This window comes from Montipora foliosa, chromosome 13, assembly GCF_036669935.1.
Source record: "Montipora foliosa isolate CH-2021 chromosome 13, ASM3666993v2, whole genome shotgun sequence".
In the NCBI taxonomy this organism is placed as follows: Eukaryota; Metazoa; Cnidaria; class Anthozoa; order Scleractinia; family Acroporidae; genus Montipora; species Montipora foliosa.
Genome location: NC_090881.1, coordinates 36607692 through 36627691, shown reverse-complemented (window position 1 = coordinate 36627691; position 20000 = coordinate 36607692). Strand labels below are relative to the sequence as shown.

Genomic DNA, 20000 nt, shown 5'->3' with positions numbered 1-20000 from the left:
GTCATCATCGTCGCTGTCGCCTTCGTCGTCGTCATCATTATCATCGTCGTCATCGTTGTGGTCTTCGTCGTCGTCTTCATCGTTATCTTCATCATCGTCGTTGTCGTCTTCTTCGTCGTCATCATCGTCGTTGTCGTCTTCATTACACCGCCCAAACAAGTTTCGTCATCACTTATCATCATCATTATCATCATCATAGTCATTGACATCATCGTCCTCGTCATCTAATTAATTCATTTTACATTAGTTTAACATCCTGGCCCGGGTTTCTTGAAGCATGGTTAGCGCTAACTAGCGTTAAATACCATGGAACCCTATAGGTTTTGATACCTCTTCACCAACGGTTAGCGCTAAGCGGCCCCTGACCTGCTAATGTCCAAACATATTGTGTGTTGTATCAAACAAGGTGAGTTACCACGCCTAAAATCTAACTACTTTCAACAACGTACAAGGCTTACCTGACAGCGTCACAGCTCCCATCAGTCGTATAATATTGGGATGCTGAAGCCGCTTCATAAGTTTATACTCCGCCAAAAGAGCTTTCTTGTTGGACTGTGTTGCTTTGGCTAACACAACAACGATAGAGCCAGGCTTAGTTCACACCATACGGGGAAAACTTGTAGAACTGAAAACCCAGGCCCCAGATAACTTTATCCGACAGTTTTAATCTGTGCACATATTTTAGTATCTGCTCACGTAACCGTTAATATGCACATATGTGGTACCCTCCGACCGATAAAGCGACAATCAGATTCACAATCCTCGATGTAGTCGTCACAAACAAAAATTAACCAGAGCCCTAACAAAAAGTATTGCATGAATTTCTTAGGCTCAACAAAAAGACACTTTGTGACATCATCATTATTCATGTGTATTGACAACTAAGCCTCTGTTATGCTCGGCAATGTTCTCTGCAAAAGTTTCGCAATTTTCTTGCGAAAAAAAGTCCTCACATTTCGAAACAAGTTGCTTGATGGGTGTTACACTACATGTAGGCAACGTTTCTTGCAACTTGTCCGGTTTTCGATGATTACACGAGGTTAAAGGAACATCATAATAATAATAATAATAATAATAATAATAATAATAATAATAAATATAAATATAAATATAATTAATAATAATAATAGGGCAAGTTTGCCCAGGATGACTGGGTCAGTTTAGAGAAAAATGCTATCAATGCAGGTCCTGCATTTTCATTGGCTGGGGCCGCAAAACGTTGCGATACAAGTTGCAGGACAGATGTTACACTACACTCAATGATCAAAAAACTTGTTGCAGCGTTGCGAGACGCGTTGCGCGCCTAAAGTATAATTGATTTCTACTTCTTGCAACGGTGGCGGCAGCAAGAATGTTGGGTGGAATGTTTGTGACAGAGTATATTACACTGGGCAATTTGTGTTGCAACTTGTGCCGCAACAAAATTGAGAGACAAATTGCACAAAAAATTGCCTAGTGTAACATGCGTTTTATGAGAATGAAAGCCCGCAAAAGGACTATCTCCCTCTCCTTTTTCCTCACTTTGTTTTACCTTTTGGAATTTTAATAGCCACAATTCCAAGGTCATCTACAAACGCCTTAGCGACAAGGCCAAACGCCCCTTTGCCAATGTACTTCTCGATGCGCACGGTTTCTCTTGGGTATTCCCACTCAAGATTTTCTTCGTTTAAGGGCGACATAGTGGTGTAAATGAGTTGCACATTCTCTGTTCCTCGTGGTGTATGTACCTGCAAAGACCGAAAACAGCGCCACAATGCTTTTGAAAGGATTCATCAATCTCAGTGGAATTATTAAAAAATAATAGATATTTCATGTGAGACTTTTGACTTTATTTGATAAAAAGTGGTATCTTGATCCCAAGTGGTGAAGCGGAAAGAAGCGGTTCCTAAAGATTAGAAACTCGGGACATGACTTTTAGTTTCCTTATTTTCTCTGCTACCATAAGTCCAGGGCCACAGTGTCCTAAATTAGCTATAACAGTAAAACTCAAAGGAAACTAGAAATTAACGATAATATTTAATTTAGAGAAGAGATCATGTTAATGCAGCAAACGCCAGACCGAAATTTGCGTTTTTTCTGAACTAGTTTAATGATAAACTAGTTGCAAGGAAACGGGCACACTTGTCCAAGAATACACTTTATAAGATGCACGCCCAGTCAGAAAGTGTCCCTTTAACCTTTGTTACATATTTCCAGCAATAAGGTAAGGGCGAAGGTATGAGTTATTTGTAGCTTAGGGTAAATTTACTTGAAGAGTAGCATTTGGTGGGGACGCTTTGTGACGTCATTTGTCTGTATTCTGAGACATGATTGATGTTGAAGTTAGGGAGTAGAACAAGGGGACACTTCGTGACGCTTATTGAAATCTGCGTGCATCTAATTAGCGTCAATCCTGGGCATATCGACAACCAAAAAATACCTCTTACTAAACGAGTTCGAGGCTCGTACTGTAAATTACTGCCCGAGAAAACGAGAAAACAAGGTTGGTAAGATATTAATAGTATCTTATTACATGAAATTTTCCCGACACTTTAGTTTCGCATTTTTTTAAAAATCGCGAAATGAAAGTGACGCAAACATTAAGTGTCGCGAACATAACATGACGCGAAAATTAAGTGAATAACAAAATCATGTTTTTATCTATTCTGAGGCAATTTATAACCGGGAATAGAGGGGAAATCATTAATTATCAGTCTTCTTAATGTGTTCTTCATTTCTTGGTTTTTACCTAAATGATTAATGAAATTATTTTAAAGTGATTTTTTGTACATTCCCTGGAACGGAAGTAATTAATTAACGCATGTATTTTTTTTGAGCTTTCCTAAGTTTCGGTGTCGGTCATGATTCCAGGGTTTAACGTATGATTCATGATTCCGATTCCATCCCGAAATTTACACAAAGGGCCATAGATATCATGTTCAATTGACTAAAATATATCACATATTATTATTTATTATTAATTTAGCCAATCACAGCGTGCGGGTTATCTGAGAGATGTAATAATTTAGTTTATCATCCGGCTTCCCACGGGCACATCACTCTAATGACGCTCGATAATTGCAAACTACTTTGATTTTGGCTCATTTTTCGATTTTAAGTTACATATAACTAAAAAAATTCTGAAAAGAAAAAGAAAACTTAGAGAATTTTCATGATTTTATGAAGAGCACCGGCCTGTTATTCGCCGTTTCACGTAAAGAATGCTAAATCTCTCTAATTTAACTACAAATACCAATTTATAGTATACTGAGGAATAAGTTTTACCATGTTATTATGCATGCTAGCGTTTGGAGGACTTGGCGAATCATTACACCTGTGAAGCAAACAAGACAATGTGAAACAGAACAAGTTATGCTAAGGAAAAGTAATTCACAACTGCCAGAAAAAAAAGAAATTAATTATTCAAGTCCTTAAGAATATTTAATAGGGCGAGTTTCAATCGAGTGTCGTAAAACCAAAGCCAAAGTAATTACTTTGGCCAATCAAAAAGGACGGAGGCAATCCAGTAAACCAATCAAAACTCGAAGTAATTAGACGTAGCCGACACAAAGCGCGGAAAAGTGTGCACGCGCGAGCCACGATTGGTTCTGGTTTCACTTCTGATTGGTTGAAAAAATGGCGCGAGAACTTTGAACCAATCACTGAGTGAAGTAATCATAAACCAAAGTAATTATCTAATTACTTTCGACACTCAATTGAAAACCGCTCTATGAACTCTAATAGTATTTAATGATATTCAGTCGAGTTTAAAGGCTTTGCATAAATCGTTTTCACATAACGTCAGGGCGGCCATGAGGATGTTCCAAACTAATCCTCCGGGAATTAAACTCTATTTTTATGCAAATAGTTTCTTTTGTTTCAGCAATCCAATATGGCTGCTGGTCACGTGAGGGAGAACGCTCTATTCGTGCACAAGTGCCAAACTTGCTGGGGACATTGCAAATCAACTTATGGTGCACCTAAACCCAAAAGTTTTTCGTCTACAATATTAATCTCCTCACCAAAAGCAAACTTGTTTTACCATTCTTACCCTGAGATTTCGCTTTTTACTTGCCTAGCAGTAATTTGGACTCATGACCATGATGTGAGGGATATGGGTCTATTCTCGATTTTACGTCTGCTTTGCACTGCAAAATTTCTTCGAAAAGGGGAATGCAAAGCAATAGGCCTTAATCACACGGTGACCATGTTGAGTACCAAGGGATTGAAAACTTTTGTTTTTGCCCACTGAAACTCGTTCCCAAACATTTCAATTCGAGGCTCGGGGTACGGAATCTATTGTCTATGGCTAATATAGCGACAGCGCGAATAAGGCCCATTTGTGACGTAAAATCAATAATAGACCCGGCATGCCTCTCACATCAAGGCTGTGGGTCCAAATTACTGCTAGTTCTGCGAAGTTCAAGTGCCTGGATCGGCACAGAAAAAGCGAAATTCCAGGTGACAATGGTAACATTTGTTTGCTTTGCATGGGGAGATTTGTATTAGAAACGAAAAATATTTGAGTTCAGGTGCACTTTAAAGCAAATATAACCAAGTCAAATCAAATGTTGGTTTCATGTGGGAAGGGAAAAAGCCAACCATCCATGGGAAATTTCTTGAAGCAGCGAAGAGAACCAACGAACCCAAAAGGCCATTTCCGAGTTCATGTCTGCCTCCTCTTCAAAGTGAGTCTAAGTGCGAAGTTTTTCTTATAAAAATTCATTCGTTCGTGTGGAAAGTAAAATGTTCCGTTGAACAAGAGACCAAACACACCAATACAGAGATAGAACCGTATTTAAATTAACAAGACAATGCGATCTAAAATACAAAGAAATTGCATTGGCACTCGGCCTTACAAATGTTCAGAAGAAACAGAAAATTAACGCAAATAAACTTAGAAACCAACTGAAAACTTACTACTTGACTGTCTCCGTAAATGAAGTACACTAACTGGTTAGCAATTACAAGTCCAAAAGACCCTCTTAACATGTATACAAATTGTCCTCTTCTCTCTCGTCCCCCTGTGAATCATCGTTCTGGTTGATCCAGCGTCATCTAGTTGGGGAAAAACATGGGCCCAGGATGACCACGTAATTCCCATTCACTATTCAGATTGGCCATGTAGCCAGCATGGTTGCTCTGATAGTGTAGTGGTGATCACACTCAACCAGTTATCAGGGGGTCGTGGGTTCAAATCCGGCTCAGGGCATAAAAAGTTTTTCTCCCAATGAAAAATGTCTTCCAGGGATTGTCCGTCCTTGGTCCTTTCAAACTTCATTAATTAACTACATTTCGCCGAGGCTTGGACTGTGATTGGAGACCACCCTTGAGGTTTAACAAAAGAACAAATAACAGAAACAATGGACCCTAGAGGATAGAGTTGCAGCCCTTTTGTTTTAGGCCTAGGGTCCATTGTTTCTGTTATTTGTTGTTTTGTTAAACCTCAAGGGTGGTCTCCAATCAGGTGAGACCTTGTAAGAGCTGCGAGGTGACCCAAACTGGGATCCATTGTCGCTTATCATGAGGCTGGGTTGCCCTCTCACGGAGACGAATCTTCGGAGTACTTGGATAAACTCCATGGTTGAGCTGTCTACCGCAAGCTCCAATTGAACTGCTCTTGTGTTCAAGCAGGTACAAATGATTCCATAGTACTTGGTTGTTTTGTTACGACCAACTTTAACATGGTACGGGCCAAAGTAATCGCAGGACGTGTAATAAAACAGCGAGTGTGAAAGGCGCCAGACGCCATTCGTGTAATGCAGCCATGGCTTGAGATTCGGCCTTGGCTTGAATTTCACGACAGAGCACGCATCGAAACTTCACTGATTTGGCAAGATCGTGGGCTTTAAGGATCCAGAAACTTCTTCTTGTCTTCGCTACGGTTGCTGCTACTGCTGTGTGCCAACATTGGTGCACGTGGCGTGTTATGAGAAGAGATATCCAGTGTTCTCTCGGGAGTAATGCGGAATGTCTGGTCTCATACTAGACTAAGGCTTTGTCTACTCGACCACCTACTCACACAATGCCATCAATTCTCCTTTTTTGAGGCAGCCACTCAGACTTTTCTGACTTTCTTTGACCCAATGATGTTCTGTGTCCTGTCACTCTTCGGGTAATAAAGCACCCTCTGTAGGTTTCATGTCATTTTCCTCTGGGTGTGTTTTGTTGTGGCATTGTGCTAGCAGGTTCCAAATTAGCCTTAGCATGTAGGCGGTAACTCTGACTAGCTTTCTGCAGCTTGAGAACTTTTGGCAATTTATAGCATGTTCTACTTTGGTTTGAACGAAAACGGAGTGAACTTTGCGGCATTCTTCTTCAACTTTGGGTTGGTCATTGGTTGACGAATCTTGTGGCCACTCATTTTCAGGTCCATGTTGCCAACTCTCAACCAAATTTCGTACTGGTATACCACGAGAAACATCGTCAGCTACGTTCATCTCGCCAGGAATATGTTTCCACTGGGCAGGGTCTGTTTTGGTTTTGATCCCACAAACTCTGACTGATACAAACGGCGTAAACCTCCTAGCCTCGCTAAGGATCCTTGCTAGAACTATTTTGCTATCCAGGAAAACGATAACTTTCTCAAATTGGGAACGGGTTTCGTCCACAGTGGTTTTACACAGTCGGGAGGCCAAGACTGCACCTTGAAGCTCCAGCGGTGCGACCCTTGATTTTGCTGCAATAAATCTTACGTCGTGCTCTCCACTTGACAGCTGCCATCGTGCATATGCGCAGAAGCCAAATGCGTCTTCAGAGGCATCAGAAAAAAGAAAAAACAAAACAAAACACAGGGTTCAGGGCGGCCAACTGCATCAGGTGGTGTAAGACATCTCTCGAAGCTTGTGCCATTGAGGCTAATTTCTCGTCCCAATCGACACCCTTTTCCCACAGCTCCTGAAGGCCTATCTTGGCTCTGATAAGAAATGCTGATGCAAAGCCAATTGGATCGTAGAATCCTTCTCTTGGAAAACATTGTCGGTTTTTGGGAGAGTAGTAACTCAGGTTTCACTTTAAAAGTAAACATGTCTGCGTGAATGTTCCATGCCACTCCTAATACCTTTTCTTCATTGACTCCTAGCAAAATCGCTGCTTCTTTTCTCTCTTCCTGATCGGTGTTAGAGTTAGCTTTATTCGACAGCCAGCCTTTGTCTTTAAAACCTCCTGTTTCGACTACACTGTTTATACATTTTGTTATTTCTCGTGCTTCTTCCTCGGTGCGGACTGAATCGCAGACATCATCCATGTAGGTGTTGTCTTTGAGAACTTGTGCTGCTTATGGGAAATCTTCTCTTGCTTCGTCTTAGTGCCATTTGTGCCATCGCCGGGGCTGGTTTGTTTCCAAAGGTAAGTACTGTCTTGACATAGACATGAGGTTCGTGATCTGTCCGCAGGTGTCTCCACAGGAACCTGTGTACGTGCTGGTCCGGCGTGCTCTTGCTTTCTTCATGATGAAAAATGTAGTGCACGGGGTCTCTGTAGTCTTCGAATTCTTGTTTAGATAGCTTTCGGGAGAACGCCATTTCATTCATTTGAACCATTTGCTTGTCATAAGCTGGAGCATTAATCAACGCTTAGATGCTTCTAGCTTTTTGATTGCTTGTGATTTGTTGTCGGGCAAAAGGGAAGGATCTCGTTTCCATGGATACGAACCACCCACTGGTTACCGGTTTTCTGACATGAACTTGTGATTGTCTTTGCCTCCTCTCTTTCAATTTGGCTAAGTTTGTGTTTTGGGCACAGACATGGTGTGGTTGCTACTCCCATTGCTTCAGTGGTCCAGAAACCAGTCAGAACTACGGGTTATGTGGACTTAACGTGAAGAGTTTGACTAGTTTCGGAAGCGTCTTGTGATGTTCCTCCAAAGATCACCCATCCTAGTGGGGACTTTCGTGCTACTAGATGTCCGGCTTGTCTTGTTTCACCAGAGTGCATTCGGGAGTGATCAACACCGATTAGAAGGTCTACTGACCCTTACCACCGTAGATATCTCTTTTTTTCTTCAGACCCAAAATGTTCGGCGATATCTCATGTCTTGACGTCAACTACATCGTCGCTGATACAGGGAATACTGATAGCTTGCAATGTAAACGTTTTCTGGTTATCCAGCGATGTCACTTGAATTTTGAAAACAATCGTTATCATTTCTTCTTCTTCGCTACCGACTTTTGTTATCGTTATGAAGAAGTTCTTTTCCCTCCAACCCCAGAATTTCGCGGCTGTTTCAAATCGTATGAAACTTAGTTGCACTCCTGAATCGAGAAGGCTTGTTTGTATAAACCATCTCGACCAACGACCCTTGGGGAGATAACAGGAAGTAAGGCTTCTGAATTCTCAGTCATAGTCGAGATACTTGCTCTGACGTTGGCTACACTCCTCTTGCGCAAGAGAGGACTAACACTGTCTACCGTACTTTGTCTACCGTTTCCTTCGACTGTAGGTAATTAAATTGTGGTCTCTCCCAGCTCTTTTTAGACAGCTGAAACAGGCGTGGTTTTCTTGCGCGATCTTGATGCGTTATTTAGGATTTAAGGCCAAAAGTTTCTGACATTCATCGTTCCAGTGTGCTTGGGTTTTGCAGATGTAACATCTGTGGCTGCCACTCGTGTTTTTGCTCCTACTCTCTGCTGTCACATGGACATGGTGGATGGTATGATTACTGCTTCCGGTTCTAAAGTGGGGCTGTGGCTCTCATCCAGGTCTTCATTTCTGCGGTAATTTAAGTCATAAGGCCCAGTAAAGTTGCCGGCTGCTTAGTTTTCTCCGCAAGATCCCTTGAACAGACTTTCCCGTCATCCACGCACATCTTCTGCTCGTTAATGGCAAGCATATCGCTTTTGTCCGACGTCTTTCAGCGTATTGTAGCATCGCTTCACTAGGTGTACCAAATCACGAAATCGGGCGTCTTCGCCATCGCGAATTGGCCGGAACTTGACGACGTCTTGCGTCATCGTATCGGAAATAAATCTCGGGTCACCATAAATGGAGTCTAAGTACTCCCAAGCTTAAGCCGCATCGTAATATGACCCAATCCCTTTTATAACATCGAGTGGTTTCCCTTGCAGGCAGGTGCGAAAAAATGTGATTGGATCCCGCTTTCTATACCTGGCTTCAATAGGCCAATTTCGAGTTCAAGCCTGCCTCGTCTTCAAAGCGAGTCTAAGTGCGAGGTTTTTGTTATGAAAATTAGTTTTCATTCATATGTAAAGTAGAACTAATTACCATTACAAAAGCTTCGCACTTAGATTCACTTTGAAAAGGAGGCAGACATGAACTCGGAAGTGGCCTATAGACCCTATGCAAAAATGGCTGCCTTTAAATTATTCTTTTGTTCATATTCAAAATAGCCCAACTAACCTCGTTCGGGATAACAAATGCTTTAGAATTTTTGTCTCAAAAACGAGGTTAGTTGGGCTATTTTGAATATGAACAAAAGAATAATTTAAAGGCAGCCATTTTTGCATAGGGTCTATTGCGTTCTTGAAATCTGATCGGAATATTGTGTACTCTCTAACATCCCCTGAAAACTTTGGCATTTTGGGTTTCTCCATTTTGAAACTAAACCTTTCGTTCTTAATTACTTCAAGGCTCTCACTACTTTCTTATCATTATATCATTTCAAACGTTGGCACTCGGCCTTACAAATTTTCAAAGGAAACAGAAAATTAACGCAAATAAACTTAGAAGGTAACTTACCTCTTGACTGTCTCCGTAATTGACGTACACTGTAGCAAACTGTCCGGTAAAGCTTTAGCGAATAACTGGTTAGCAATTCAAATAACTGGTTGCCAAACATGATGAACAACTGACTGCTTGGTTGTTTCTGCACAACTGAAAATTTTACCTAGAATATGCGGCTTTAAATCAAACGCTATACGCGACGAGCGTTGCGACATATAAATTCAACATTAAACGTAGACAGCGCGCTCGTGTAACCTTAACTCATTAAAATAAAATAAGAAACAAAGCTGAATGTTCAGCGACACATAGAACTAATTACCATCACAAAATCTTCGCACTAAGACTCGCTTTGAAGAGGAGGCAGACTTGAACTTGGAAATGGCCTACTGCGCTGCATTTTCTCAAACCAACTGAGATATCAGTCTTATGTCTGCGCATGGCACGAGGTTCTGGGAAACTCTTTGTAGGAGAACATACGCCGTAGGGTTCTTATAGTCAAAAATGGTCTATTTGAACGTTACGGCGCCTGCTCACTCCTCGTGCTAACATATGAATGCACCAATTAGAGACGCCTTTCACTGTTCTTCACGAAAACCAGTAAGAAGACAGGGTTCCCCAGAGCTCTCCTCTCCATCCATCAGTCATGCGAAAAAGAGAAGAGCTCCGGGGTCGGGATTGCGATTTTGATGTTTTCTTAGCTAATTGGGGTGATCTTTCAAATTTCTAATAGACGTTTTCACGGTTTCCGGTGAAGCCACATTGGTTGGGGAGCAAACACGGCTTAAATTACGGTGGATGTAGGGGAATTTTTTTTCAACTTTGAACCATTACAAATCCTTTAAGGGTAAGCGCAGTGGTGAGAGCACTCACCTCCCACCAATGTGGCCTAGGTTCGATTCTCGGACCTCGCACCCTTAGCGGGTTGAGTTTGTGTTGGTTCTCTACTCTGCTTTCAGGGTTTTTCTTCGTGTTCTCCGGGTTTTACTCCCTCAGCAAAAGCCAACATACAGCTGATTCCAGACGGCTGTAATCTGTGCTGCAAGGTCATACATGCACCGTATAACGGCTGCCAGAGGTGCCATAGCATGCGTTCGGTTTGACCTTGTTGAGCTGCGTCGTTGCTGTACTTTGAGACGACGACTACTGTTATTTATTTGTTTAAGCAGGTTGAAGTATTGGCAGCTATTCAGCTGATGTGGACCTGCTATACCCACCCACCCATACACTTAAAGAGGACAGCCACAACCGTAGCGGGAACTTCATCCCTACTCTTCTCGAATAGTGTGTGGGTTCTTAACGTCCCACAGGGAACTAATGACTAATGAACATGGAAGATATTTGTGAGACGGGGCCTACGGTTTAAAGTCCTTATCCGACTTCAGATCTAACAGTTGTAAATAGCGAGAATACTTCTCAAAAATCACTTCTATTGAGATCATTTTCGTAAAGTATGGCAATCAGAATCAAGCTACAACGACCGTAAAATAAATTTGCAAATTTCATATAAACCCTTGCAATTGTAAATATTGGCGGCATATTGCAATAGCGCTATATAAGCAATAATTTATTATATTACTATTATTATCATTATTTATCAAAATTATGCAAATTTCCGCGAAATTTGTAGCGAGATGAGCAAATTTATAACATTCAATTTTCAAACGTTGAGCCTTGTGAAATGATCTTCAGTGTTTTCCGTTGACTGAATGATAGTTATAACGTGACCAAAAATGTTTATTTATTTATTTTTAATTTGCCGCTTTGTTGCGGAGTTATAGGGGTTTTAATTAAGTCAAAATCCCTTACATTCACTGTAATTTAAGCTGCTTCTGTCCCCTCCCTCCTAAACCAATATGGCGTCAAAAACCGTAAAAAGACTTTTCATGTCCATTCCGTAGATCAAATATATTTATAGTTCAAATATTTTAAATTCGTCTAAATAACCAACCGGCTGTATCTTTCGCACATTCCACCCATACAAAGCGGGAACGCCACATCCTAAAGGAAGTACCGGTAGTTAACTGAAAACTCTTTTGTACACAACGTTCCCTAAAAATTTGCAATGGTGATGCTTTAATATCACTCTTGTATTTTACACAACAAGTAGTGTCTTTCTGGAAAGTCAAGGGGTCGTGCCAAATGGCCGCGCGAATAAGACGAAAACGTTAATTGGAGCGAACGCGCGGAGGGAAACTGGGGATAGTCAAGTCTCGTTCTTTTTTCTCCTAGTTCCAGTCTTGTCGCTTTGAACGCTTTCGGATTGTTCGCTCCTTCTCGATTATTCAGAAAGGCAGTGCAAGCAGTTCTGCGTCCTGTACTAAAATAAACGTCAAGTAATGCGTTAACTCACTGCGAGCGAGGGTCGTTAAATTCAACAAGTTCCATGGGTCTGGCTGTTGATACAAACAAGAGAGAACTATCAATTAAGACAATGTAGAGAAGTGACAGTTTTCTATACTTGCTATATTTCACATGTAAAGAAAGTGATACATCCAATCAGCTTCTCGTATAGAATTGTTCACAAGTGAAAAATATAAGCAATCATCGCCCGGAGAAGTTTCACTTATATAGCCAATCGGAGCAAAGCGTATAATATTAAACAAAATAACAGTATAGAAACTGCTTTGCACGGATTTTTATTTCCTCACTCTTTCGTTTTCCAGAGTATATTGTAGCTCGTGAATAAAAAACAGTACGTCGCACTTTCTATGAATTAATCTACATTTCTTTAAGCCACCTTACAATGTCACATCAGATAGGTAGCTTTTCCTCCGAAGAGAAGTTTGGAAGGAGAACGCATGGCATGATTGACATAACTGCAGGTCCCAAAAGCAGCTTTGAGAAAACGCGGAGCACAGAGAACGCTGCGCCAAGACGACTTGACATGACGTTTTTTACAGTCTTACCTCTTGTCTCCTGGCGTCTACACCTGGCGCATAACAAGCTCATAAAGATGATCACGAGAAGAAAAGCACCTCCACCCGCAGCAATGCCAGCAATAACAATATCACTAAGGCCTGGAAAGAAAGAGTGTTACAGAGTAACAAGGTCGCTTTTAAAGTAATGACAAAAATGAACAATTCGCAGTTGTATGTTTACGTTTTTGCCCCACGGCGGAAGTTAAATTCGGTGATTTTGAGTTGTTTTGTGGGGTACGACAAAAAAAAAGGCACTGAAATCCGTGCCGCACTTGCAGCACTATTATTTTTCCTCTTTTAAGCAATGATATTGTTGTTCTGTGTTCCACGAAAAGTTTACTTCAAAACAAAACTTTGCACTATCCTGAGTCTTTCGCGATTATCCCACCTCGTTCAAGTGGTACAAAGTTGGCGAAGTATCCCTAAAATAAATTGGTACTAGCGGTTTCAGAGTACAAACAGGGAATGAAAGGTTTGCATTTACATTCTTACAATGAAGTTAAAACCTCAAAATGGTGATTTCACGTCATTGTTACTTATTCAATGTACCACAAAAAATATGCACTAAAATTCGTGCCGCACGTTCAGCACGATTTTCTCTTTTGACCAATGATATTTTTGTTGGTGGCGTCGCCGTTTCCATGGCCTCCGTCGTTCCTTAAAACTCTCTGTAAAAAAATGTACAACGGTACAACGATAAACAAAATGCAAAAGAGAAAAATTTTGTGTCATTCACGTGATCAGCCGCCATGTTTGGATTGACACAGAGCTCAGTTCCGGATCCTGCGGGTGGTTTTTTTGAAGGGCGCAACTTGGATACCGTTTCTTTGTTTAGTGACAACCTCATACGAAAATCAACAGATAAGTTATTTTGCAATAGGTTCCCTAAAGTCTGCTCATCAAAGAAAGATAAACAGTTGCATTTACCCCAACCTAAATACAGTCAAACCTCTCCACAAGTGACAACTTCGGTTACCTTGAGGGTGGAAGGTATTGCCCGTTGTGAAGAGGTGGCTGTTGTGGGGAGGTAAGGGTGGGTGTCATTTGTTTTTCAGTAACAACATTTTTATTCTTTCTGTGCTACGGAAAATTGGTGGTATTATGTCTAATTCCGATGCGTCGTATTGTACCCCAAACTTGACATTCAAAGATAATTATGTGAATAATATTACTGTAATCTATATGTACATGTGTCCTGAATAATTATCGAACGTTCCGTACGGATCAAGTTTAAGGACCTTTAGAGCAGTACAAGTTTTCAATTAACTGTAGAAATAAACACGCGATTGCAATTGCTACGCTTATTGATTGGTTTAAAAATCACTCGCCGGTTAAGAGCAATTTTCCATTGAGTGTAGAAAGTAATAAGCGAATTGCCTTGGATTTGGATTAGTTAAAAGTTCTCGCGCCAATTTTTCAACCAATCAGAAGTGAAACCAAAGCCAATCGTGGCTCACGCGCGCACATTTTCCCGCGAATTGTTCCAGCATCTATTTTCATTAACGAATTGTTCCAGCATAGTTGACCGAAATTTGTGAGCAATTAACTTGTTGTATTTTAAAGTGGATTGAAATTTCTGTTATATTTTAAAGTTGAATTGCAATTTCAGAAGAAAAAAATTTCTTTCATCCAAAAATGGAGTAGTTTGGCGTCAGTTTCTAATTAATCAAAAGAGGTAGTGAGCCAAACCAAAGACGGACTCTCAAGTTAAAAAAGCCGGCTAAGATGGCCATTTGTGAATATCATATATGACTCACCATTGCTCGTTGGAAGAATTGTAGTTTTGGTCGTTGGCTCAAAAATATACAAATGAAAAACTTAATGATAATGATAACGATAACGATGACGATGACGATGACGATGACGATGACGATGACGATGACGATGACGATGACGATGACGATGACGATGACGATGACGATGACGATGACGATGACGATGACGATGACGATGACGATAACGATAACGATAACGATAACGATAACGATAACGATAACGATAATTATATTGATATTGATATATATATTGATATTGATATTGATATTGATAATGATAATGATATAATACAAGAACAAAGCATTACATGGGCAATTTGAAACAGCTACAGAACAAGTAAGGGACCCAGAATCCTGGGGGTGGGTAAAAAGGGGAATACTAAAAAAAGAAACTGAAGGACTGCTAACCGCTGCACAAGACCAAGCATTACGGACGAATAGCATTAAAAACAGGATTGATAAAGAGTATGTGTCTCCGATGTGTCGGTTATGTGGAGAACGAGAAGAGACCGTAAGTCATATTGTAGCTGAATGTAAGAAATTGGCGCAAAGAGAGTATAAAATGTGGCGACATGATAAGGTAGGCCAAGTTATCATGATCCTGAAGGAGATATAGAAAACGATCAAGTAAAGGTGTTATGGGACTTCCGAATTCAAACAGACCATCAAATTGAGCATAATAGACCTGATGTAGTTGTTCTTGATAAGATAGAAAGATCATGTTATGTGGTAGATATCGCGTGCCCTTTTGATACAAGAGTGCTGGAAAAAGAACAAAAGAAAATGGAAAAATACCAAGAATTAAAAAGAGAGATTGGGAAAATCTGGAGCTGCCGAAAAGTAATTGTCGTACCAATTGTCATTGAAAACATCGTTGAAGAAAATTGGACTAGATTGCACGTTATTTCTACAAAAAGCCTCCTTGTTGGGAACGGCAAGAATCTTGAGAAGAACACTAGACACCTAAGGCCATGGGTCGTGGCTTGATGCCTAGTTTACAAACCACGTTAACAACATATCGTGTGAATGAACGAAATAATAATAATAATAATAATAACAATAATAATAATAATAATAATAATAATAATAATAATAACACGAAAAGAAATGAGATTAAAATGTAATTTCCTTTCTCTGTACTAAATCCTGGTTGTCACTTGTGCGATAGGTAAAACGATGAGTGGCATACGCAAGCGCAGTAGCGTCGGAGAAAATTCAGTAGGATCCAAGATGGCGTGCAAATCGTCGGGCTTGTGCTTATGCTTAACTCACGCCGGTTCCTAGTTGTGAAATAAGAACAAGCGTGAGATAAGCTCAAGCAGAAGAAAGGAAAAATCTCGTTTTCTTATGCATGCGCTTATGCTCGTGTTATGCTTATTTACGTCCGTTGTCACACAATTTCTCTTAAGCTTATGCTTGTACTTGTGCTTATCGCACAAGTGGGAACCAGGCTTAAGACTTGCACGAAAGCGAACGCACGCTACTGTGATTCCGTGTTTATTAAAGTGTGACCAATAACATCACGTTTTTTCTGACCATTCAGGCCGAAGACCAGAGTTCTTATACTTATAATCGGACCGTCTATATCAAGCTTTATCGGGCAGAGACGAAACAAAAAATAAAATAAAATAAAGGACCGTGGAAACTTCGGTTTCCGTTGCTGTCAGTTTATCTAACAGTTTAATTAACTCGAATTTAGCTAGGCTGAAGTATCTACCGCAAGTATTTACCACAAGATAGTCCGCCTTTGTTGTTGAGAGTGTTAGGATCACGTTTGTGTAACTTTTCAAGCTCTTTGACCAATCATAGCTAAGCAAGAGCACATATAAACGCCAGTTTTTGAAAGACCTAGAGAGAGTCGGCAACGGCAGAGTGCTGAATTTCTACGCCAGAATAAAGAAGTTGAAAAGCCGAAGCTGTGTGTACAAATTCTGTCCCGTAACAATATAGTGAACCAATTTTTCTCGATCGATTCTCGAGCATGGATTTATGTCTAAAAACTGTAATGTTCCATTCAGCTATAAAAAAAGAAAAAAAACTATATATCATTTATGTTTGAATACTCTTTTTTGTCCGATCATTCGCTACGTTTTGTTTCAGGTTTTGTAAGTAGTTTTTATTCAGAAGAGGAAAAACTACTTTTGTCACATATTTGCTTTGATTTTCTTGCTCTTAATCGTGCAAACGTGGTTGCCATAGCGATTTATTAAGGACTCAAAGGAGTACAATTAGGGGCAAAATTATGCTGCTTTCGTCCAATCAGAAGCGTGTAATTCTCCTGAAAGATTTAAAAACATAATAAGGATTCTATTGTAAAGGGGAAAGCGGCAGCCTCCATTGCATTCACAGGCCATGTCACCAAGTTTGTTTGAGATTGCGAAGAAACAATCGTCAACCAACTGAAGCTGACATCTTAGAATATTGCATGTAAACGAAATCCGTCACTAACAACTCTGCCTTCCATACCTGCGAAATAATCATGTTTTACACTAGCCCACAACTTCCATACTAAGCCTATTTCACGGCATTTTTACAGATCAATCTATTTTTGGACTACCTTTGACGCAAAACAACAACGACAGTTCCGGTTCGGTGACGCTATGGCGTCAAGTTAGTTGCCGTGATTGGTCATCGGGTTCCTAAGGGAGTCTTATTCGTGGGAAATTCAATCTAAAAAGAAATCGGTCTGTGAAAACGCCGTGGCAGGAATATGTGAGAGTTGTTCGGTTCTAGTCATGGGCTTCTGCGTTTTATATAACTGGCCAGCACTAGTCAAAAACTAGTGCCGAATCATTCTACATGATCGAAATCATTTTACACCTCAGCCAAAATCTGCTTTATTTTTTGACATGACACAGAAGATTTCCAGTAAACAATTCTTGTATTAAGAATGATTTGATTTGACTTGAACGGCTGTGCTTCAAACATCATCGGTGCAGCCCAGCAAGTCTCCCCGAGAATTTTTGCGCAAAAAACCGGGTAAAGGACGAAAAACAAAAATGAATGGCAAACTACATTAACAGATCGATTTAACTCCATATGAAATTCATCTATCCCAAGTGCATTCCACACTGTGCAAATATAGAACCAGAGTCTTCGTCACTTTTAGGCGAAATAAAATTCTTGAAGAGCTGTTAATTCCTGAGCCATGCGCAATTTTCAAACCACACGACTACGAAACCACAGGGCTTGGATTTCCATCAGCTTGTCAGGTAAATGTTGAATTTCGATGAAGCTACGTCTTGAATGAATTTTTAAGGTCAGTTCTATTTATTTTGGGTTTATCTATGATTGAGAGCCGAGATCACATCACTTTAAGAAAGACATAAAACCACTTCCTGTAGAAACATCTGGATCATAAGGGTTGTAAAGCGACGTTTACTAAGGAAAACTCAATTTGTTCGTGTGACCGCGCTTTTCCACTTTACCATCGTAAATCAGTACATTTGGTTTATCACGAGTTAATATGGTTTACTGTATTGAATAATGCCAACCAATCTTGTGATACCTAAACCAATATACCAATTAGACTGGAGAGAACACATCCTCATGCCCCATTTTTTTCAATCTATGTTAAATTAACCTTCGTGTCATGCCGTGACAATTATTTTAGCCTCGTACCCATGATCGCGCAGCCAATGATTGAATTAAACAGCCTTTGGATAAAAATCAAAGATCAATTTTTTGCCAGTCAGGTGTTGGGCACGCACATTTTCAAAAACAAGAAGAAAAAAAGGAAGTGACTTCTTGACCATAGTAGCGCTTTAAGGAAACGATGACATCAGCAAATAATTCCTAATTAGAAAGCAACATTCTCTTTGGTGTTCCAATACTTTTTCCGATTATAAACACTTACATTGCACGTTCAAATATCCAAATTTAGGATTACTGGATCCAGCATCGTTGTATTCCTGGCACGAATATCGTCCATGTTGACTTCTTGAAACCTTCAAAATATCGAAGGTTAATTTGTTTGAAATAATAGAACTTTGAAGGGTTCGTCAGATTCCATTGAATCTGTGGGGGCGGATAACCAGTAGCAAATCTACAAGTAATACCGTGAGGATTAAGAGTGCCGATTTGGAAGATGAATTTTTGTTCCAGATTCTTGCGGCTTTCCGTCGTACCTAGATGTAAGCTAGGGAAAGGCCGCAGATAGCCATGTGTTTTTTCGAGTGGTTAGGGAGATGAAAATGACGAGCGACTGGCTTAGATGCATACTTGTCATTCTTCTCAACATCGCGAAGGTGTTCGCGAAATCGGTCGCCAAGTCGTCTACATGTTTCGCCAATATATAATTTATTACATAACGTCCAGGTTATGCAATAAATGACATTTGCGGAGGTACAGGTGAAACGATCGGTGATCTTAACAGATCGCATAGGTCCCGATATCTGGCTAGTGTTAAGAATGAAAAGACAAGTTTTGCATCGTGAGCACGCACATTTGAAAGTGCCGGGTTGCTCGTTAGGTTTGTAGTGCACACTGGTACGTAGCACGTTGCCACTTATAGAAACTTTGATATCTAGGAAAGCCAATGAAGTTTCCGAAATTTCCCAGGTATATTTAAGAGCCGGATGAAAAGAATTGACGGAGGTTGTAAATTGATCGAGTTCTTCTCTGCTGGATGAAATAGCGCCGATGCAGTCGTCGATGTAGCGGCCGTAGAGTTCAGGTTTGGGGCCATTGTACTGATAAAAAAAAATGGTGTTTAACATATCCTACAAAAAGATTGGCATAGCTAGGTCTCATTCTTGTGCCCATCGCTACATCATTAATTTGTTTGTAATAGTTGCCGGCGAATGAAAAACAGTTAAGGGTTAAAACTAGTTCTGGAAGGCGGGGGAGCGTTTCCGAGCTTGATTCTTTAACAGTGCGTTGATCGAAAAAGTGTTAAAGTGCTTGAAGACCTTCGCTATTGGGAATGACTGTGTATAGAGATGTGATGTCCATGGTGAAAATAAGTTTGTCCTGGCCGGAGAAAATGAAAGCGCGGAAAAATTTTAGTGCGTGTGTACCGTCTTTAATGTATGATGGCAAAGATTTGACGATAGGCGTCATAATCCTGTACAAGTAGCTAGAAATTAGTTCAGTGGGGCAACGACAGGTAGAAACGATATGGCGACCTGGGTTGTTAGGTTTGTGAATCTTAGGCAAGAAGTAAATGCACGAACTTCTAGGGGTGTTGATGATGAGATTAGTAGCAGTGTCCGGTAATTCTTGATTAGCTATAAGATTGTGAATGGTGTCTTTGACAAGTTTTTGATTTGTGGAGGTGAGATCTTTCTGGATTTTGGCATAAAACGAGGTGTCAGAAAGTTGCTGCAAAGCTTCTTTTTGGTAAAGGTCGGACCGCCAAACAATTACCGCGCCGCCTTTGTCGGCCGATTGACAACTATGTCATTAGGTTTACCAATGTAACCCAGTCTTCCGAGGAAAGGTTTTTCTCCTGGGCCCGGTTTTTCGAAAGCCGATTAACTTAAACTAGGATTAGAGTAAACTTTTGTGTTATGTTTTCAACTTTTTGGTGAAAGTTTCTTCTGCTTATTTCTGTTTTTTAAGGTTGACTTCTTCTAATGAAAAGTTTTGCCGAATATCAGCGCTACACAGAATTTGGGAGTTGAGAAATAAACTCCTTGGTTGTTTG

General features: G+C 40.4%; 1 protein-coding gene across 3 annotated transcripts in view; it reads right to left on the bottom strand.

The window, feature by feature from the left end:
• The window catches only part of LOC137982863 (fibroblast growth factor receptor 3-like), a 50269-nt gene that overhangs the window by 28551 nt on the left and 1718 nt on the right, over nt 1–20000 (bottom strand). For 2 of the 3 annotated variants that reach the window (XM_068830029.1, XM_068830028.1), the window contains 5 exons: nt 12567–12677; nt 12011–12053; nt 3265–3313; nt 1532–1727; nt 459–566 (listed from right to left, as the gene is read on the bottom strand). In XM_068830029.1, coding sequence (XP_068686130.1) covers nt 459–566; nt 1532–1727; nt 3265–3313; nt 12011–12053; nt 12567–12677 — 507 coding nt within the window. Of the gene's footprint in view, nt 1–458; nt 567–1531; nt 1728–3264; nt 3314–12006; nt 12054–12566; nt 12678–20000 lie in introns of those variants that run through there. The other variant, XM_068830030.1, reaches the window with a different exon arrangement.